This window comes from Lepidochelys kempii, chromosome 1 (genome assembly GCF_965140285.1).
Source record: "Lepidochelys kempii isolate rLepKem1 chromosome 1, rLepKem1.hap1, whole genome shotgun sequence".
NCBI classification, from domain to species: Eukaryota; Metazoa; Chordata; order Testudines; family Cheloniidae; genus Lepidochelys; species Lepidochelys kempii.
This window is the reverse complement of record NC_136380.1, coordinates 13,521,351-13,543,170: the sequence shown is the minus strand read 5'-3', so window position 1 is coordinate 13,543,170 and position 21,820 is coordinate 13,521,351. Positions and strand designations below refer to the sequence as shown.

General features: G+C 52.3%; 2 protein-coding genes across 2 annotated transcripts in view; both read left to right on the top strand.

Annotated features, from left to right (window-relative positions):
• The window catches only part of P2RY6 (pyrimidinergic receptor P2Y6), an 83,625-nt gene extending 81,014 nt beyond the window's left edge, over positions 1-2,611 (top strand). The window contains exon 2 of the mRNA XM_073316271.2: positions 92-2,611. Coding sequence (XP_073172372.1) covers positions 137-1,129 — 993 coding nt within the window. The 5' untranslated portion in view covers positions 92-136 and the 3' untranslated portion in view covers positions 1,130-2,611. The remainder of the gene's footprint in view (positions 1-91) is intronic.
• Positions 2,612-16,696: 14,085 nt separating this feature from the next.
• Positions 16,697-21,820, top strand: part of ARHGEF17 (Rho guanine nucleotide exchange factor 17) — a 238,507-nt gene continuing 233,383 nt past the window's right edge. Inside the window, exon 1 of the mRNA XM_073329132.2 lies at positions 16,697-20,590. Within this exon, the coding sequence (XP_073185233.2) occupies positions 16,697-20,590 (3,894 nt within the window). The remainder of the gene's footprint in view (positions 20,591-21,820) is intronic.

The following is a 21,820-nucleotide window of genomic DNA, read 5'->3' as shown; positions in this document are numbered from 1 at the left end:
TGGTGTCAGCATGGCTATCGTGCGTGCCGGGGTATCGACGGTTCCTGGTGTGGAACAAGTTCCTGACTCTCCCATTCTGTTTTGCTTGCAGGCTCTTCTGCCGCGGAAGGCCTGCTGGGTCTAGGCTGAGCCCGGCATGGAGATGGAGAACCATACTGTGGCTGCGGCGACGAACTCCTGCACCTTTCATGAGGAGTTCAAGCAGATCCTGCTGCCCCTGGTCTACTCTGTGGTCTTTGTGGTGGGGCTCCCCCTGAACTTCATCGTCATTGTGCAGATCTGGCTCTCCAGGAAGGTGCTGACCCGCACTGCCATCTACATGCTGAACCTGGCCACGGCCGACCTGCTGTACGTGTGCTCCCTGCCGCTGCTCATCTACAACTACACACAGAAGGACTACTGGCCCTTTGGGGACTTCACCTGCAGGTTCGTCCGCTTCCAGTTCTACAGCAACCTGCATGGCAGCATCCTGTTCCTCACCTGCATCAGCGTCCAGCGCTACCTGGGCATCTGCCACCCTCTGTCATCCTGGCACAAGAAGAGGGGCAAGAGGTTTACCTGGATGGTGTGCGGCGGGGTATGGGTCATCGTCATCGCCCAGTGCCTGCCCACCTTCATCTTTGCCTCCACGGGCATCCAGAGGAATAGGACTGTGTGCTACGACCTCAGCCCCCCAGACCGCTCCGCCAGCTACTTCCCCTACGGCATGACGCTGACAGTAACGGGGTTCCTCATCCCCTTCATCTTCATCCTGGTGTGTTACTGCTGCATGACCAAGATCCTCTGCCAGAAGGACGAGATGATAGGCCTGGCCGTGCGCAAGAAGAAGGACAAGGCCATCCGGATGATCATCATTGTAGTCATCGTCTTCGCCATCAGCTTCTTCCCCTTCCACCTGACCAAGACCATCTACCTGATCATCCGCTCCTTGGCGGGCGTGCCCTGCCTTTTCTTGCAAACCTTTGCCATCGCCTACAAGTGCACTAGGCCCTTTGCCAGCATGAACAGCGTCCTGGACCCCATCCTCTTCTACTTCACCCAGCGCAAGTTCCGGGAGAGCACACGCCACCTCCTGGAAAAAGTGAGCTCCAAGTGGAGACACGACACATGCCGCACCTACAAGTCGTAGGCTCCGGGGAAAGGAGAATGAGGGGGGCCTGTTCTGCTGCGTGGAAGCAGAGGACTGAACGGCTGTGGCTTTATTGCAGCCAGCCCTGCTTTACCCAGCAACAGAGAGAGAGAGAGAGAGAGCAGGAGGCAAGGACTGATGGTCCTGAGCATAGAGCTGGGAGCCAGGAGCTTCTGAGTTTACTCCCAGTTCTGGCCATGGGTGGGTCACTGGGCCTCTCTGGGCCTCTGTTTACCCATCTGCAGGATGGAGAACAATATTCTGTAAATAACAGGTAAAATGATGCTGACCTACCACACCTTGGTCAGGGCCTGGAAAGTGCTTTGAGGCTGGACCATGCTAAGAACAGTTTATCCTTAAAATTCCAGCAAATGGCCTGAGCTGGGAGAGGTTCCAGAACAGCTGGAAAGAGGGAAGTGAAAATAATTGGGAGCAGGTTTTGGGGCTGGGCTAGGTGGTGTCCGAACGCAGTATTAGAACGGCTACTGTGGTGCACCGCAGCTGTCACCTTTGAGGAGGAGCGGGGCTTTTTGCGGATCTGCTGCTCGCTCTGTGGATTTCAGCAGGACCGCTGAGGGACTGGCGGTCCTTGCCACAGATCTCTGACTGGCAAAGCCCTAGCAACCGCGCGCGGGGCTTTGTGGGGAATTGTGCTTCTGACGCTGATTACAGTGGGCTCCACTCCGCGCCACTGGAGTTGCAGCACACCTGGGTTTGTCCCAACGTGTTTCATTCAGAATGATGTTTCCAGTAGATTTGGGAAATCAGTTATTAGCAAGTAGTTCAGTGCTTCCTCTGGTTTACAACTACCTAGATTTGGTGGACAAAAATCTCTCTCCACGTCAGTTCCCTAGAGAGGAGATCACCTCTGAGAACTAGCCGGTCGGGAATAGGGGAATCAACTGCTACTTGCCAGTGCACAAATTACTGGGATCTGGTCATCTTATCCACCAGCCAGTGTTTTTTCACTGCTTTGCCACAGTAACTCAGCTGAGTTTCCCAAGCAGAAAGCTGCTTTACTAATGCAAGGAAAACCTACACTGGGAATTTAGAGACGACAATAGGTCTCTTGGGACCACATGAGTCTACAAAAGGATTGATCCACATGGGAGGGCAGGAAAAGAGAAATCTAGCGAGTACATCTACAGTATTATTGGCTGTTAACAATGAGGACACAATCATTAAGCTAACCTGACTACAACAGTCTGATTCAATTTTATCTAGGTCGTCTTACAACTCTCATCACCGTAATATCTGAGCACCTTACAATGCGATCTTCCTGGTTTCTACTGCTTAAAGATTCATAAGTTGCCTGACTGGATCTAATAGGGCTTGGGTGTATTTTTATTTTGTTTTATTTTATTTTATTTTATTTTTGGGCACCCTCATTATAAAAGAATTCTCACATCATCTCCAGCATTTTGAGTGAAGATCTAGTTCATGGGAAATTTAATCTTGTGGGGTTTTTTAAAAAAGGAACTAGACACCAGAATATTTTTAAAGAATTTCTAATATAGCTGCAGTGGTTTTATGATACGCTGGTTTAGTGTGTATGAGCATATCTCCCTCTAGTGGCAGATCCTAGATATAAGACTGCTATTTAATTTCACTCATGCAATAGAGACCCGTGTTTTTGAATATCACAGGTTCAGTCCCCACTGGAGTTAGCATCTGCATGGCTACATCTCATGACAGGCTGCGCTGGGCTTTTTAAGCAAATCAACTCTGTTGTGACACATCACTGAATAACATTTAATTTGAGGGTGGGAGTGGAAGAAATGATTGGAATGACTGTCAATGCTTACGCCTGAGATGGTTCTTGATTAGCAGCAGAAACTAACCAGTGAGTATGGACAGGGTATGAAATAAGAATTGAAGAATTTAACTGAACAAAGGTGGAGTCAACATACTGGGCCAAAGCTAGCCCTGGGGTAATCTAGCACACCGCGGATAAAATCACTTTGAAGTTTGTGGAGTTGCATCTGCTGACAGTGGGGGTGAATTTGATGCAGTGGGGAAGTGTAGGTGCTGTATCTTCCCGTGCTGGGTGCATCTGAAATCAGCGTTGAGACAAGTAGCCAGACCTCTCCTAGGCACTACTCTGAGCAGTGAGGTGGCATCTGTCGACCAGCACTGTCACGTCATAGCCACTCGTGACATTTGTCCTCTGAGCTGTTTACGGGACGTCTGCCACATTGGCCTATATACCAGGGATTGATCCAGGGATCTCCAGAGCTAAAAGCACAAGCACTTACACCATGAGCTAAGGAACCTAGCCCCTCTTGTGGGCAGCTGTAACAGCGTCTATCGCTGCGGGTGAGCACAGCAGCGGACCAGATATACCCGCACCAGTGGATGACACTTACACCACACCTGGTGGACTTGTGTCCACACAGCAGCTATGTTCCCAACACAGCCACACTCTGTTTCATTTAACCTGACTTCTACTGATACCATTTGCTTTTCCCTGTCTCAGCGCACCAGATGTGCTCATCTTCCTCTCTACCCCGACCTACCCCTCCTCTTCTCCAACCAACCACTCCCATGGGCCGGGGGTAATGGAGGCTGGGGGACACAAACTTCTGCTAATGCTCCCCACCGCAGCCCTGGGCCTGGGCCATTGCAGGGCTCAGAGCTCCTCTGGGGAGCCTGGGCTAAGGATTCAGCCCAGGCCAGCTGGGGCTCAGAGCTCCTCCAGACTGCTCCAGGCTCCAGCAGACTGTTTGGGCTCAGGGCTGCTCCGGGGGCTGGCTGGGGCTCAGGGCTGTGCGAGCAGGCCAGCCAGTGAGAGCAGGGTGGCGGAAGGGGCCTCAGGCAAAAGGGGAGGAGGGGGCAGGGCCTTGGGCAGAAGAGGCAGGGCAGGGGGCTAGCCTCCCCAAATGGGAGTTCACGTGCCACCCGTGGCCAGTCCCTTCCAGGCCTCACACCTCTCCCAGTCTCATCCCCCCGGCAGCTCCATCTCTCTCTCCAACCATAGAATCCCAGAAGTGTAGGACCGGAAGGGACCTTGAGAGGTCATCTAGTCCAGTCCCCTGCACTCAAGGAGGGACGAAGTAATAACTCGACCATTCCTGACAGGTGTTTGTCTGACCTGCCCTTAAAGCCTTCCAGTGATGGTGCTTCCACAACCATTGCCATGAGCAGCACTCTAGTCATTTGCACTGAAGAATAATCCCACTTCCCCGACAGGAGCTTCTTTCCCATGAAGCTTTGCACGTAGCTCATTTGCATAATGCTCTTCACTGTAGTCCTTTGTGACAAAGGCTGTGTTGCCGTCTGTGTTTGTACAGCACCTCTCACAGTGGGGCCCCGAATGAGACTTTGGGGGACTTCCGAAATCCAAATGAATAGTATAATGTGAATCCACCCCGACCGCACTGTACCAGTGCATTGTGGGAAAACTATCCCATAGTGCCTCAGTAGGCGATAGCGTGCCCAGACTGGCACCAGCAGCATGTGCAGCAATGCCTTCTGGGATGTCCTACCACACACACAGCTGGGAGGGAGCAGGCTGGGCCAAGCCAGCGATGCAGGCCTGGTGTGGGGGTACCGTGGACACTGCAAAGGTAACATTGTGCCAAAGCAGTTCTAGGAAAGCATCCACGGGCTGGACTAGGGTTCAGGTAGCGATGGAACTGCTGCCATGGTTGCTAACCAAGTGTTAGCAGTGGAGGCAAGCCAACCAGGCCACTGCCTGGTTACAGATGCAACTAGAAGTTGTACTATGGACGTTGTAAGGTCGAAGGCAAAGCATCCACTGAGCCAACAGGTGACACGTGCCCACATCCACACACACAAATCCCGCAGGGTGTCCATCGCTGGAACTCTTAGCCATTCACTGGACACTACGGCTGCAAACGCTAGATCTGAACTACCAGTTCTTGCCCACCTAAAGCTCCCACTGAACCCACATTGGACCTTACCTAGGGGGAACGGAAAAGCTAAACCGCCACCATCTGGTGCATGTGTTTTGAGACGCTGTAGAGGGACTTTGTGTGGAGTAACCGTGGCGTTACCAGCTGGTCCCCAGATGTAAATCTACAGTCCAGAATTCACCTTTCGGTACAGGCGCTGACTTGTAATTTTCCCCGGGGTGCTCCACCCCCACTCTGCTCCTCCCCTCGAGATCCCACCCTCGCTCCTCCTCTTCCAGCCCCCGCTCCAACCCTTCCCCCGAGGCCCCCGCCTGCTCACGGCTCTCTGCCCTCCCACTAGTGCCTCCCCCAGCCTCAGAACAGCTGATCGGCAGTGGCGCCGATGGTGCTTATGCCTTTAGGGATGACCCAAAGCCCAATGACATCAGTAGGAAAAACTCCCATTGACTCAATGGGCTTAGGATTGGGGCATTTCTTCTGGTTGATCCTGGTGTCTGAAATGCTCCTAGGGAGAGTGCTAATGCAGCTATTTGGCCTGGAGGAACCTGCCCCAGCCTGGCAACTCCCCAAAGTGGCTCTGTCTCTGGAGTTGAATGACTGGTTATCAGGCCTCCTTCTCCTTGGTGGAGATCACTGGGTTTGACCGACATTTGCTTGAGAGCAGCGCCCTCTATCTGGGCCATATCCAGGCTTGGGGTAGATAGGACCACTTCCACCATCATCAGGCAAAACTCCCAGGTGCTTTAGTGTCTCTAGGTTCAGTGATACTCAGATTTCAGTGGTTCAGGAGCCAAATTAGCCATCAGCAGAACCCAAAAGAGCCCCAGGAGTGTGAATTCATTGTTTCATTTACTATTTTTATATCTATATAATTATTCTCACAGCAAAATGGCTGACTAAGTAGTCTACAATTGGTTAATAACATAGTAAAAGCCTCCTGATTGGTTAATAATTAAATCACCCAGAGTTTTAATATCATGCGCTACAAAGAGCCGCGGGAAACGCAGTAAAAAGCCACTTGCGGCTCCCCAGCCTCAGTCTGAGTGTCACTGCTCTAGTAGGTAGGAATCTGCACTGGGACTCGAGAGCTGGCCTCCTATCCCGGCTCTGCCACTGACCTGCTGTGTGACCTTGAGCAAGTCACGTCCTCTCTTTGCGCTTCTGTTTCCTCTCCCACCCTTTGGCCTTCTTTCTGTTTAGACTGTAAGTGCCTTGGGGCAGGGAGCCTATCTCACTATTACCTTTATGCAGTGCCTCGCACGATGGGGCCCTGATCTTGACTAAGGCTCCTAAGCACTGCTGTCAGACCAAGAACGATAACTAGCTGAAGGCCCGTACTGTCACAGGGGTAAGTCGGAAATTTGTGTGTATCAAAAAGCTGAAAATGGCTGAGGGCTTCAAAATTGGAGGGTAACAGACTGCGAATCCAAGTGCTGATTGGACCTGGTGCTAGTCTAAACACAAAGAGCTCTCAGCCAGGCTGGTGGCTGGTCTCATCACTGACTCAGCAGGGATTCTGCACTTGAGAGGGACACCCAGACAGATTGAGAGCCCTGCAATCTTTTTCTGTAGCTAATTAGTTGTCCCTGACTACTCTAGGTCTGGATTTGGGCTTTGAGAAGGCCCAGAAGAGATGCCTGTAAAGAAAGATCATAGACATGGAGCTGAGTGACAGTTTAGAATTTACAGACACGATTTCCCTTTGTCCATTTCTTGTTTTATTTATAAATGTCCTCTGAACTCTATGGTCCCAGGGATCCCTTAATAGCAGTAAATGGGCTCATAGCACTGCCCTGGGACAGGGTTTCAATTTAATATGTGGGCTGGCTGGCTTTTATTCCACTAAATCAGGGAGTTTCAACCTTTTTTCATTTGCAGACCCCTAAAAAATTTTGAATGGAGGTGCGGACTCCTTTGGAGAACTCTGACATAGTCTGCGGACCCTCAGGGGCCTGTGGGCCACAGGTTGAAACCCACTGCCCTAAATTAACTCTAGGGATGAAATGACCAGCCGGCTGCATTTGTTACTGGAAACTAAATCTGGACTGAGGACTCACGCTGGTTGTTTTGGATCCCTGACTTGCCCCAGTCCCTTTAGCTGCTTCATAGGCAATGCAGAAAATATTAACTGGTCTTTTCTGAACCCAGACGTTCTGGGCCAAATTCACTGAAGTGGGTACAAAGCCACTGAAACCCATAGAGTTGCACCAGTATAAACGTGGTGTACGGGAGATCTGGATCAGGTCTCATGTAACTTAGGCTTGGCTTGTCTGTTGTGAAAAGGTTCTATCCACTGTAATGTTACGAGTGGCCACAGTCCCTAATGGGCTTAAGTAAACCTCACGATGAGTTATGCTATGTAAATATATCGCATTGTGCCAGTCTGGCATGCAACAGCACCCTGCAGCATAACACCCGCTCCCTGACCCCCGAGCCAAGGACAGGAAATCCAGTTCCCACCCCTGCCTGCTTTCACTATTTGACCATAACCAAACCCCCTCCTTTAAGAAGGGGAAGATCAAACACAGGGTATCCAGATCTGAGCAATATAACATCCCATGACTGAAGCTGTACAAACTCTTATGTTCCACTGTTCTCCCAGGACAGGGCACCAAACAATGACCAGGGTGTGCAGAGGGGAAAAAACTTGCTTGTTGCTGTGAGGAGGAAGAAAGGGGTGGAGTGGGGAAGAGGAGGGAGAAATGTGGGTGACCAACTGCATGGGAAGGAGGAAGAATGAACTGGCTCTTTAAATTTTAAACAGATCCCTGTAGGGTTTTCCCTCCCTAGTTGTGTAAGGGTGGATTTATTTTCCATGCTCTGCTTTGCATTGTTCTGCTCCCCAGACAGAAAAGAACAACAAATCCTGAATCCGACTGCAGACCCTGCTTCCATAGTCCCGTCCTCTGGGATAGTTTTCTCTCTGTTGTTTTTTCCCAGCTGCTAGGCGCTTTCTTCTTCTTTTTTAAATAAAAACCAGTGGCAGGATTTTACTTTCTGCTAGTAATATCTCATCCTGCCTGATGATGAGCTGGAAAGATCTGGAGAGCTTCAGATAGACCCAGACTAGAGATAAGGTCTGCACCACGAAGTTCTCATCTGGAGGGTAAGAAGAAATCCAGCGCCTGATCCAAAACCCTTTGAAATAAATAGGAATCTTTACACTGAATTTAATAGGCTTTGGATCAGGCCCATATGGAACAATGAGATGCATTATGGGGATTGTAACCTTCCTCTGAAGCATCTGGTCGGAGATGGTGTACCAGCTTAGATGGGTCTGCCCGTGATGGAGATGGGCCCAAGCCGCACACTTCAAACCCTGTCCATTTGGGTTTCAGAATAGCAGCCGTGTTAGTCTGTATCCGCAAAAAGAACAGGAGTACTTGTGGCACCTTAGAGACTGAGGCCACGTCTACACTACCCGCCGAATCCGTGGGTAGTGATCGATCTATCAGGGATCGATTTATCGCATCTAGTGTAGACATGATAAATCGATCCCCAATCACTCTGCTGTCGACTCCGGAACTCCACCAGGGCGAGAGGAGGAAGCGGAGTCGACAGGGGAGCAGTGGCCGTCGATCCCGCCCTGCGAGGACGCGAAATAAGTGATTCTAAGTTGATCTAAGATACGTCGACTTCAGCTACGCTATTCTTGTATCTTAGCTCGATCCCCCCTCCAGTGTAGACCAGGCCTAACAAATTTATTTGAGCATACGCTTCCGTGGGCTACAGCCCACTTCATGGGATGAATAGAATGGAACATATAGTAAGAAAATATATATATACATACAGAGAAGGTGGAAGTTGCCATACAAACTGTAAGAGGCTAATTAATTAAGATGAGCTATTAATAGCTCATCTTAATTAATTAGCCTCTTACAGTTTGTATGGCAACTTCCACCTTCTCTGTATGTGTGTGTATATATATATATATATATATCTTCTTACTACATGTTCCATTCTATGCATCCGATGAAGTGGGCTGTAGCCCACGAAAGCTTATGCTCAAATAAATGGGTTAGTCTCTAAGGTGCCAAAGTCCTCCTGTTCTTTTTGTCCATTTGGGCTCATCTCTGCTTTGGCAAGGTGATGGCCCCGTACCCCTAGCAACTGTAGGTGCTGCCCTCTTTTCCTTGCCAGGCCTGAAAGTACTGCTGCTTTTGACAAGGGCATCATCACCGCCTGAGACGGACAGACGCCGGTCGCTCGCGACGTTCTGTGCTCTCCCTGCCCCACCTTGGGAAGCACTTGCAGCTAGTGGGGTGTGGTTTGGATCATGCGTCTTTGATCAGTGCATCCCTTGTGTCGATGGTGAGCTGTCCAGTGCACGTGCCTTGCATGTATCGACCGTCCGGTGACTCTGGGTCGTGCTTGGCGGCGTTGCTAGCACCGTGCTACTGTCAGGGCCCTGTTTTACCACCTCCCTCTCAGACGTAAGTTTGTAGCATTGAGATGAAGATAAACTATTGTATTGTCCTTTCAGAATTCCTAATGGAAATAAAATGGAGATTCCTGTACGTCAGTGGCTCTGTTGGTGCTCTCTGATGTTCTCCAAGGAAAGGGGCCACGGACAGCAGACTCAGCAATCTAGCTGAAGAACAGTTGACAGCGTTGTTTTCATTTTTGATAGCATCAAAGAGGCTTCCAGGCCCCCTCTAAGGGACTGATAAGGGGAGTGGAGATATTTCAGATACTTGTTCATCACTGAAGTGCAGCCACTTCTGGCACAGAAGACAGTACACAGCAGAGATTAACAGCATGGTGCATAATAGTGGGGACGGAGTGAGGGATTTGGGGCAAAGACGTTAGGGCAAACCTGCTTCTCTTGCACACACAAAAAAGATCTCCAGGTGATCTCCACACAGAATGGAAGTTTTTAAAGAACGTGGGGTCCCAAATGTTCTGTCACTGAAGTCAAAGGGAGTTTGAGCAGGCTTCCCACATCGTAAAGGAGGTTGCACAGGGGTCCATGAGGCCAAAGTTTGTCCCCTGCAGAATCTGTATTCTAAATTATCATTGAGAAGAAGGTTGGAGGCGGGGGAACTCAGCTTGGCTCTCAGATCCCAGTATGAGTTTGTGGCCTTTAGAGAAAAAAAAAATCTGTTTGTACTCATGATCTAAGCCCGTTTCATCTGGAGTCTCTGAGACAGGTCAGAAGCATGGAGCCTCTCAATGCCATTGTTACCCCTTCAGAGTAGAGGTGCTACATTAAGATATTTCGGTGTCTGATTGCCAGGGCCCTCTGCTGGACAGAATTAGAACCACTTAATTGCATGTCATAAGCCTTATACTGCTGTAGCTAATGGCGCTTCTCCTTCAGCTCTCGTGGTAAGAGGCCTGTGCTTTTGAAGCAGAAAGATCCGAATTCAATGCCCTCTGCTGCTGTGACGTTCTGCATGGCCATGAGACGGAAGAAAGGCTGACTATGAAGTTCCTAGGAAGCAACAGACTTATTTCAAGATTGACAAAATAGCCGAAACTGGATAATGGGGTCCCTTTTGTGCTCAATCTCTTCCATGGGGTCTGGGAGAGGAATGCCCTTTTGCACCTCGAAAGCCTTGGGGTTGATGGCTGCACAGGGAGAGGCTGGACAGAGTGTGGAGTTTAACGCTGAAAGCCTAGTTGGTTTAATTTTGAATTGCTTTAGCAGAGCAAGTGAAGGAGCTGGGTTTGTCCATACAGGACAACAGCTAAGGCCTGGTCCACGTTATCTGTTCTGACACAGTAGCAAGAGCGCTGCTGCGGGTGTAGCTTATACCAATTCCCTGAGCGAAATCTGCTCTGCGGAAACAGGCCTTTTTGCCGATAAAAGTGCACCTACACTGGGACTTGTGCTGGCCCAGCTCTGATGGTTGGGGGTGATTTTTTCCCCCTTTCCTAACTGCCACTGCTATGCTTCCAAAACGCTGACCTGAAGCCCAGGTTTCAGAGAAGGGCAGGTGATTTTGAAGGTCTGACTAAATGGATTTGAGTCCGATGCGAGCAAGAACCTCTAAGGGTGAAGCCCTGTTTTTCCCACGGACCAGAGAGCACCACTCCCCTGCACGCGTGTGTGCACACACAGCCCTGCCACATGTATCAGCCCAGGTGGATGGAGCTAGGCTCAGTCCCCACTACTTGTGCATGCCTTGGCCTCTCTCCAGAGCCTGCAGCTATGGACTCCTGGCCTGGGCCCCATCCCTGTTTGCTAAGTACCTTTTCTCCCCTTTCCCTGATCTTTGTCAAACCCGCTTCTTTCATGGATCCCCTCTGGGTTGTCACTTCACCAGCGGGGTCTCCCATACGCCTCCTACCCAGCCATTGCCCTCTGGGTGGTTCTGTTGTGAGAGTGTAAGCTCCTGGGGGCAGCGACCAGGTTGATCTCTCTGTGGGTGGTGGAAACTGCCAGGAATATAGAAATAACCATTTCAGCTCCTTGGGCACAATCTGCACCCTGGGTTTGGAGGTGAACGGCTCTGCTTCCCACCACGGATTCCTGGACCCAACCATTTGCCCGGAAGGAATGCTACATTTGCTAGCAGACTTACACACAAACAGTGGCTGGAGGAAACTTATTGAAGAGAACCTTATTTGTTCAGGCATACTGGGGAAAGAAGACCCTGTGATATAACAGCAGAGTCTGCTTAAAACAATGGGTTCATGACTGTGGAGGGGACGTATGTATTTCAGAAGCTCCTCGGTGACTAACAGCAAGCAGGGAATCATCTAGCCCTACACATCTCAGTATGAGAGTCTGCCCGTGTTCTCACACAATGTCTGCCCTCTGCCACACAGAACGTCAGGCCTGCTTGGGATGGAGCTGAATGTCACCCCTTAGCGGCGGCAGCCTACAAAAGGGTACAAGCCTTAATATTATTGCACAAGAAGAAGTTTGGATTGCTACTAATGATTTTCTATGCACCATCATTTGCAGCAGCGAGTTGGGCGGTGTTCAAGTTTCGTGACTACACCGCTGTCTAAAACACACACGGTGCTTTTGAAGTCTTGTGGAAATCTGTCCAGTTCCAATACCGGGTCCTGCCACATTAGCGAGAGAGTTCGGCATACAGGGCAGGAGAGCCGCAGTACTGAACCCAGCAGTACCTTGGGTTTCTGTTCAGTAACCCAGCGGCCCAACTCTGAGGCACATCACCAACGGGCTGCACCTAAATCTCCAGCAAACCTTTTTCAGAAAGTGCCAGGCAATTGAATAAGCACAAAGGGCCCCAATTATCCATTATAACTAGTTCCTAGTGGTGCATGGCACAGACACTCAATGAGTTACTGATTAAAGGCTGGATGAGAATGGACCAGGGCCTAGTAGCCTTCCCCATGCTTTCTGAGGGGTTTTCTACCCTGCTGGCTTTTGCTGGTTAAAGTGTAACTAAAGGACAGTTCACACAGTGGATTTTTTTAAAAGGAGCAATCTTCACAGGAACCCTCTCTTAAAAGGTTTCATTTGCCTCTCATGAGCTGGAAGGAGAACATTTGTGGGGCACCAAACACAGAGGTGCACTCTGATTACATTGCACTTGTGTCGCCCCGTGGACGGGAGCATCCACTTTTTGTGGCAAAGCACTGAGATTAGGGGTATGCAAATACTGGCATGTAACAGAGTAATTGACATCTATGGGACTGTTCCCAGGAGTACAGGCCACATTTCAGAATAAGGGGTCCAGGATCAGGCCCTGGGTTAGTGACAGAGCCAGGACTAGGGAGCCAAGGAGTCCTGCCACCCCTAGACCACACTCCCTCTACTTGTGTTGAAGTCAGCACCACAACTACCATTGACTTTAATGGGAGCAGGTTTGAGCCACTCCGACGATTCATGGGTTTGGAGACAAGGTTAAGCAGAATTATCTAAAACACTTAGAAGAACAACAACTGGGGGGGGAGGGGGGGGAGGCACCGTGAACAGTGAAAACCTAACTCACTTTCCCACATACTTTCTATGCGAAAGAAACACTACCCAAGATGACAGGTTTCAGAGTAGCAGCCGTGTTAGTCTGTATCCGTAGAAAGAAAAGGAGGACTTGTGGCACCTTAGAGACTAACAACTTTATTAGAGCATAAGCCTTCGTGAGCTACAGCTCCTACCCAAGGTTTGACACTGCCAGTGTAGAAGCAAAAAGAAAAGGAGTACTTGTGGCACCTTAGAGACTAACCAATTTATTTGAGCATGAGCTTTCGTGAGCTACAGCTCACTTCATCGGATGCATGCCGTGGAAACTGCAGCAGACTTTATTTATACACAGAGAATATGAAAAAATACCTCCTCCCACCCCACTGTCCTGCTGGTAATAGCTTATCTAAAGTGATCATCAGGTGGGCCATTTCCAGCACAAATCCAGGTTTTCTCACCCTCCACCCCCCCACACAAATTCACTCTCCTGCTGGTGATAGCCCATCCAAAGTGACAACTCTTTACACAATGTGCATGATAATAAAGTTGGGCCATTTCCTGCACAAATCCAGGTTCTCTCACCCCCTCACCCCCCTCCCAGAAACCACACACACAGACTCACTATCCTGCTGGTAATAGCTCATCCAAAGTGACCATTCTCCCTACAATGTACATAATTAAGGTGGGCCATTTCCAGCACAAATCCAGGTTTTCTCACATCCCCCCCACCACCTTCCCCCATGTCCACTAGGGGGCGCAACACAGTCAGGTTTGGAAAGAGTCCTGATGAAAAAGGTCTATTGTGTCTAGAACTAACTTTAATAGTGAAACCAACGTGCTGCAGAGAATGAAGATGTAATTGGTTTGTGTCCCTCTAGCAGGTTACTCTGGCCTCTTGCCCGGTTCCTGTTTTCCTTCTGGTCCAGCTCCATCCAGCAGCCCAACTTGCAGCATGCCGGGGCTCCAGGAATGACGGGCGTGAATTCTGCCTGCCTCGCCACCTCTCCACGCAATGTTGTGGGGGCCACAGCATGGCCCACTAGCTGGCTGGATTAGCAACATAAGCGCAGCCCCAGGGCTGACCTCTTCTTAAAACAGAAGGGTGAGGCCAAAGTTTTGATTTATGTATCCTGTGGGCATTTTGGTACAGTGCCTAGCACAATGGGGCCCTGATCTCCGCTGTGGCCCCTTGGCACTAGTCTGCCAGCTCGGAGGCTTTTAATGCTGGGGAACAGGAGCAACGAGCAATTTCCATTCAGCTATCAGGAGCGGTGCCGGGCTGAGCAAATAAGACAGCTGCAAATTGGGCTCCGTTTGTGGGATCCTGGCCCAGCAGTGACCCTTTGCCACATAAACATCCTATGACCCTGTCACACCTCCTCTGCCATGGGAGGTGGTCAGGAGCTGAGGGAGCAGCATCTCTGCAGGGATCCCCACATTCCGGTGGCAATGGGGTTTGTACAAGCTCCCAGGTGGACACAGACCAGACCATGATTCTGCCCTCCTACCCCTTTGCAAGAGGCAGCTGTGATGGAGAAGGGTTTGCCACTCAGCCATGCTGTTCTCCAGGTTCCTGACACCCCCTTTCCTTGCCCTGCCAGCATGGCTCCAATGGAGCTGCACTATCAGGCCACCCCTGGTCCCGGCTGCTCCCAGGACACCCCTTCCTGCGGAGAGGAGGGCAGGGGAGACATCCTGCCACTATTCCTTTTTCCAGGGGATCTGCATAGAGCTGCAGCAGGGGTGACATGTGGCCCACCCCTGCTCCATCACCTTCCTGCGCTGCAGATCATGACCTTGAAGGGAACCCTTCACCGGATCCTGGGAGCAGGGGGATGGATTACACAAAAGATTCCCCAGTGACAGTGAATTCCATAACGTTATCAGGCCTTTTAAGTCACCAGAATGGGGAGGCTGTAGCAGGGGATGGAACCCAGGGCCTCTCCTTCTTCTTCCCTATCCCACTTCTAGTCATCTACCCTGGCCTCCTCTAGGTCCTTTAGCCATGTATGCAAGACCCTCTTCCTTTGTATCTCTCCCAACCTGGACGAGCCTTCCTCTGCCCCCACCAGTTCATTGATGCTACCCTTTTCCAGTCTCAGCTCACAGCATTTCAGCCAGGGCGGCCCATGAGAACTTCCCTGTTCACTTCGAGGGGAAGTTCAAGCCCAGAGGGAACTTGCGTACCCACCAACCAACCAAAAAAGGAATAAAATAAAGTTTTATTCTAATGATTGCCGTCAATGGGCACTTGCTGAAGGCCTCCTTGTTAGGTGCCTTTGTATGGATTTAGGAGCCCAAATTCAGACACCTTTTTTCAAAACCTTGGCCATGATTTTTGTGTCTCTTAGCTACAGACATTGTTATTATTTGTCTTGTAGGAACACCTATGAGTGCCAGCCACCCCATTGTGCAAGGCGCTGTACAAACACAGAACAAAAAGACAGTCCCCCACCCCCAAAGAACTCACAGTCTAAGTCAATTATTGAGCTATTAGTATTAGTAATATTCATTTGCATTATGGTAATACCCAGCAGCAGCATTCCAGACTGGGAGGGGGGGTGGCGGGGGTGTATAATTATATAGCAAAAGCTAGTCCAGGCCCTGAAAAGCTGACTGTGTATGTATAAAAAAAGCCTTTTAAAAAGGCACAAACAGAGTTCATTGCTGATTAAAAGCGGGGGAGGAGAGGGGGACATCATGAAACTGTCAATGTCCCTGGTTCTTCCCTGCACTTGAAACCTTGGCAGAAAAACGTCATCAGCGTTTCCAAATCTGAAAAGTCGATTGCTTTCTCAGCTGCCTCTCCAGGCACTGAAATCAATAGAAGACAGGAACCTAAGACCTCAGGCCTTTTGATTGTTTTTATGTTTAGGGGAAATCCACCCCATGAAAACAAGCAAAAGGCCTTAAAATATGTAAATTCTTGCCCTGTCTTCCTGAAAGGCTCAGAGAGAAGTTAGAACAAAACAAAACCGACAAGGGGCTGGGTAGTAGATCTTTAAAAAGCGTTATATCTGTAGCCAAAGCAGATCCAAAAGATGTAACCTGTGAATACACTGGAAAATAAAAGGCAAACCGGGGACTCATCGTTACCGTATTTCCTCTCTCCTCATTTTCTTTTTCTGGTAAAATTACCCAAGCCATGTTCCCAGACTTTCCTTCAGAGACCACCCCCTCATTTCAAGAAACCACGCCTCTCAGGGAAAGTTTATTTGACTGCAAGAGAACAAAATAAAGGGAGGGCGACATTTAAGCCCCAAAATAATAATCGAAAAGAGAAGGGATGAGGACTTGCCTCTAGGTTGCAAGGCAAGTGGGCCGCTTTGGCGTCTGACCAAGAGATGCCTTCGGATTCCGTGCGGCGGGGAGATGTCGGTGTGGCGGCTGGGTGCAGGGGATGAAGTCGGATTGGAAAGGGGGCCACTTCCTTTCACCGAGCTGGAGCGGCCGCTGCCGCGGGGAAAGTGCCATTGAAGTTTGCCGCCGGCTTTCCCACCCCAAAACGTCGGGCTGCCTGGGAATCGCCTCGGAACCGGGGGAAAGGGATCAAGCCGCGATCCGGGGCTTTGGGGAAGGGCGCGTTTGCAACCTCCCCCCCCCCCCCCCGGGGGACTTGCCGTGGGAAGTGGAAGTTGCCTCCGAGTTTGCAGCGCCGCGGGGACCCTGGATGGCGGAGGGCGGCGTGCGGGGGCCGGACTGCTCGCCGGAGCGGGCTTAGGGCTGGAGCAGAGGGGAGGGGAGGAAGGGGGGCGGCCGAGAGAGAAGGGGGTGGGGGGGTCGGTGGGCTGAGCGCGGCGTGTATATACAATGGCGGAGGGGGAGGCCGAGGGGACAGCTCCCCTCTGCCGGAGCGTCTCCTTCAAGCGGCTGGAGCGGTGGCTGGAGGCAGCGGCCGAGGGGGAAGGAGCCCGGCCGCCGGCTTGCCAGTGCCAGCCCCCCGGCGCCAGGGCGCAGCAGCCGCCGCCGCAGGAGCGGGACTCGCCGCAGCGCCGCCGGCGATCGCCCTCCAGAGCCGCCTCCAGCGGCCTCTCCCGGAAAGTTTCCAAGCTCGCGGCCGCCGCCGCCGCCGCCTGCCCCTCCCCGGAGCTCCGGGGCAGAGCCCTGCGGAGCCTGTCCCCGTCCGTCCGCCAGCTCTCGCAGCGCTTCGACGCCGCCGCCGGGGCCGCTCCCCCGCCCGCCCCCCGCAGCTCCCAGAGCGAGGAGGAGCCGGACGAGGACGGGGCCACCTGCTGCCCGCCCCAGCCGGGGAAGAGGGAGGCTCGGCCGCCGCCCGATGAGGAGGGCGGGGGGCCGCAGCGCAGCCAGGGGCTGAGCGAGCCCCCCGAGGCCGGACTGGAGCCGGGGGGGCTCTGGCCCAGCGTCACCGCGATGCGCAAACTCTTCGGGGAGAGCTTTCGGCGGCCGCCCCCCGGCCGGGCCCCGGAGGAGGAAGGTGGGGCCCGCTCCCCGCACGGCGGGGCCGGCAGCTCGGCCGCCGCGGGGACGGGGCTCGGGGCGCCCCGGCCGGGCACGGACAGCCCCCCGCTTCCCAGCAGCGGCCCCGCGCCGGCCAGGAGGGAGGAGGAGCGGCCCCGCGCCGGCCCCAAGCCGCCGCCTCCCCCGCCGCCGCCCCGCAGCTGCGTGCCCTACCCCGGCCTGCTGCGAGCGCACCCGCTGCCCTGCGCTCCGGCCGGTGGGGAGGCCCGGCGGCAGCCGCAGCACCAGCCGGCTTGGGATAGTTTACATTCCTGGCATAGTTCTTCCAGACCACAGGCTGCCCCCCCGCCCTCCACCGCCTCCTCTGCTGCCTGCAGCCCCCTCCCAGAAGGGAGCTCCCGCTGCCAGGACTTGCTGCCCGCTCACGGCTTGCCCTTCCCTGGCAGCGCCAACAGCAAGCATGGCCCCTCCGGGGGCAGGCCCAGGTCCCTGGAGCGGTCCTCGGGGAGCGAGGAGGAAGGGAACCAGCTGGTGACCCCCAGGAAACGCTCCGTCCGGAAGAAAAAGAAAGACCTGGGCCTTTGGGACCATGAGTCCGACAGCGACGGGCTAGCGGGAATGGAGGCTGGGCCAGGGCGGCCCCCGTGGACTCATGAGGTCCTGGCACACCTGCCCCTTCCTGCGAACGATGAAGCCAAGCCGCCCTCGGTGGCAAAGAGGCTGGCAGCGGCAGATTGCAACAGTGGGAACACCTTTGCCGCCCTGCTGGGGGAAGCCAAGGCAGCGGGCAGCGTCGAAGGGCACCGGCAGTTCGTGAGGGGCATGTCAGAAGGCGTATCTGCTGCTCACTTCCCGCTGGCCGCAGCGCCACCCATACCCCTGGTCTCCCGCGTCTCCAAAGTGAACATCCCGCCTTTCGGGCCGAGCCCGTGCGGGTCGAGAAGCAGCAGCAGGTACTCGAGCACCGAGACCCTGAAGGAAGAGGACCACTTTGGGCCCTGCTGGCCCAGCCAAAGCCGGAGCTTCCAGGGGGGCCTTGGCATGTACAGATCCCCCAGCTTCGGCCACAGCGACAGCCTCTCCAGGCTGCAGCAGCAGGTCCGGGTGCGTCCTAAACTGCCCATGGGCATCGGCAAAGTGAAACAGGACCCTTCCAGTGAGATTCTGCTCCACTGTGGACCTGAGGCCGAGCAAGCCAAGGACAGGAAGTCCATGTCCAATCCTGACATAGCCACTGAGACGCTGACTCTCCTCAGCTTCCTAAAATCGGATCTCTCCGAGCTGAAGGTGAGGAAGAAAGGTGGCGGGGTCAGTGACCAAGAGGAAAGGGCCTTCAGCAGTGGCAGGAATGAGAACTACCAGAGCCCACCTGGGCACCAGCTGGGAGGCAGAGGCCGAAGCGTGGCACAAACCCCGAATCGGTGGGCGCTAGGTGGCCGCCCAACTCTCAAAGACCTCACCGCGACCTTACGCCGGGCCAAGTCCTTCACCTATTCTGACAAACCGACGCCACGCAGGCTCCTCCTCCAGAGCTCCAGGAAGCAAAGCTCCTCAGAGCTTCTCCTGGCCAGCAGCAGTAGTGACCATGACAGCGTGGTTTCCGATGGTGATGCTGGCCAGAGAGGGGATGTCGATGGGCTCCCGGTCGTCATCCAGGATCAGTATATTCAGGAAGCACGGCAAGTCTTTGAGAAGATAAGTCGGATCGGCTCCCAGCACGACTACGTCTTTGTGTCAGATCAGAAAGACAGCGCAGGTGTGAAGTGTGGCGAGGAGTTTACAGAGAACCAGAAGGCAGCCAATGTGGCCCTTCTGGGGAGCAAAGAGCATGAGCAGTGTCTGAAGAAAGCAGAGTCTGAAGAAAACCTCTACTGTGAGAAGTCCATGGAGGAGCTCTCGGGTCATGAGTCTAGCATGACTGATGAAGGCATCGTGACGGAGCCTGAGGTGGGTCCCACCAACGCTGCTTATGGGGAACTCTGTGAGACTGTCGCGGCTTGGACACCGGCCAACACCAGCCTAGGGGAGGGCGACACTGATCGAGTGAACAGTAAAGAGATTCTTCTTCCTGGGCTCACAGCGAGAATGAACCACGAGGGTGCTGCTGTTGTTGATGATGCCCTTCCTGGTAAAGCCATGGCCCAAGGGTCCTTAGAGGCACCTTCCACTCCAAGCACCCTGCGGCGCCGAAGGAAGTTTCCCTCTGTTGGCAACAACTGGTCCGATTCCAGCAACGGGGAATCCAATGGCGAAGCCTACAGATCCCTAAGTGACCCCATGCCCCACAGGAGGTGTTCGATCACAGAAGAGACTGAGAACTTCTCAGTGGACAGTAATCTCCTAGGGTCCCTGAATTCCAAGGCCGGTGTCCCAGAGTCTTTGGCCATGGCTCTGTCCGAGTGCACCGGCAGCGCTGCCAGCGACCTGTCAGTCTGTAGCGATGGAGTCAAGGATTACAGCACGGTGATCCAGAACATTGTTAGCCAGCCTGGTGCCATGGACAAGGTGATCGACGAGAGGGGAAATGGTAAGACAGTCAAGAAGAAATCGTTCAGTGACCCCAGCCGTCGCAGTGAGTTGGCCAGCGCAGGCTTTGAGGGCCCCAGTGAGCCAATCAGTGAGATGGACCAGACCATTCTGCCTTCCAGCAGCGAACCCATCCTCTCCGAGCAAAGGGACGAGGTGGGAGAGCTGGAGGAGCTGGGCCAGGAGGTTGAGAAGCTGCGCTCTCAGTCTGAGCACATCCTACCTGCAAAAGTAGGAGGCCACAATGCAGGAGAGGCAGCTCAAAGCTATAGCTTTGACCCCAAGCTGGCGGAAGTCCTGTCCCCCAGGATCATCAGGCGCAGTTCCAAGAAGCGCACCAACCGGGTGACTCACCAGGAGAATCACGAGACTGCATCCTCTGCCACAACTCCTGCTAGTACCCTGGGTAGGTCCAGGCCTGCATCCAAGCATGTCCGGCACGCCAGCGAGCCTGCTGCCTTCCTCCCCATCTCAGCACCTGAGCCTCATGGGTCGCTCAGTCAAAACGTCCATGTAACGGTGCCAGAATCTTCACCTCTCCCCATCAAATCCTACCCTGTCCTCCAAGCTCCATCCTTGGAGGATGTCACCAAGCAATACATGTTGACTCTTAACTCAGGGGACTTGTCTTCTGGTGGCACTGTGGATATGCCCAGGTCTTCGCCTGCTACACCGACTATTTCAGAGCCCAAGCTGCTGAGATGTCCAAAGCAGCAGGAGGAACACAGCCCTAGCAGCACCAAGAGCAAGCCTCAAGTGGTAAGTGCTCCTGGTTTTAAGATGCTCTAGCCTAGGACCTGATCCAAAACCCAGTGAAGAAAATGGGGGTTTATTCATTGTCTTCAGTGAACTTTGGATCTGGCTCTTGGGGGGCCAGATTCGCCTTTCATTAACACTGTTGTAAATCTGGAGGAACTCCATTGACTTCAATGAAGTTACTCCAGGCAAATGAGATCAGAATCCGGCCCTTAACTTAATTCACTGCCATCCAAGCCCTTCCACAGGGCAAGCTCCCATTGATGTGAATGTCTGAATTCGGACTCAGTAATATTGTGTAAAAGACACAGGTTCTGGACCTATTTTAGTGGATGACTGTTTTCTTGCTTTCAAATTCAGTCCTACTGTTTTGTCTCTCTGGGATGCTACATAAGGCCTCCGTAAATTGTTGTTCTCTTGGCTGGCGGTGGTGTTTTTTTTTTTTTTTGCCTTGAATGTTGAACAAAAGTTGCCTTTTTCTAGTCTATAGGGAACTTACATAGCTTTTTCCTTTCATTGTCATCCCTGGTATTCTGCCCATTGTACTGTAGCTCAAGAACACACCCATTGTTTTAAATATATACAGAAATTCCTACCTATGGGAATCCTGTTTAACTGGAATAAATGCAGCTATTCCCCCCCTACAGCTGAGATTCTGTTTGCCAGTTGTTGATCGTTTGTGACATTGCTAAGGGCTTCAGAAATAAACCAGACTTTTTTTTTTTAAGTATCAAAATCAGGGAAAACTAAAAAAAAACAAAAAAAAGTTTGTTGCATATTAATGATAACCAAGGTCAGCATCCTGTTCCCATAGTAATTAAGGAGGATTTTGCCTTTGGCATTAGTGAAAATAGAATCAGGGCCCAATGTTACTACCAGACTGCAAATTGATATTCAGGGAAGTTGATTTCTAGCTACAAACCACATCCCTATATTCTTGTCTTTTTGTTCCCTTCCTGGTTGAAATCTCTGTCGGGGTGGAATTATATGTGAAATACCCATTGCTCCGATCTGTTTGATTGAAATATTGAGTAGATTAAGATGTCTCTGATGTGCTGGAGAATTACATTGAGTGCAGAATAATTTTTCCAGTTGGCATAGGAGAATTTGGAGAAGACTGCCAATCTATCTTGAATCATGTGGCTTTCTGATGGGAGCAAGGGGCTGAGAAATCTCAATAGCAGTGTCTTCTGAAAGGTGCTTTGAAACAGTTCAATAGTATTAAAACAGAAT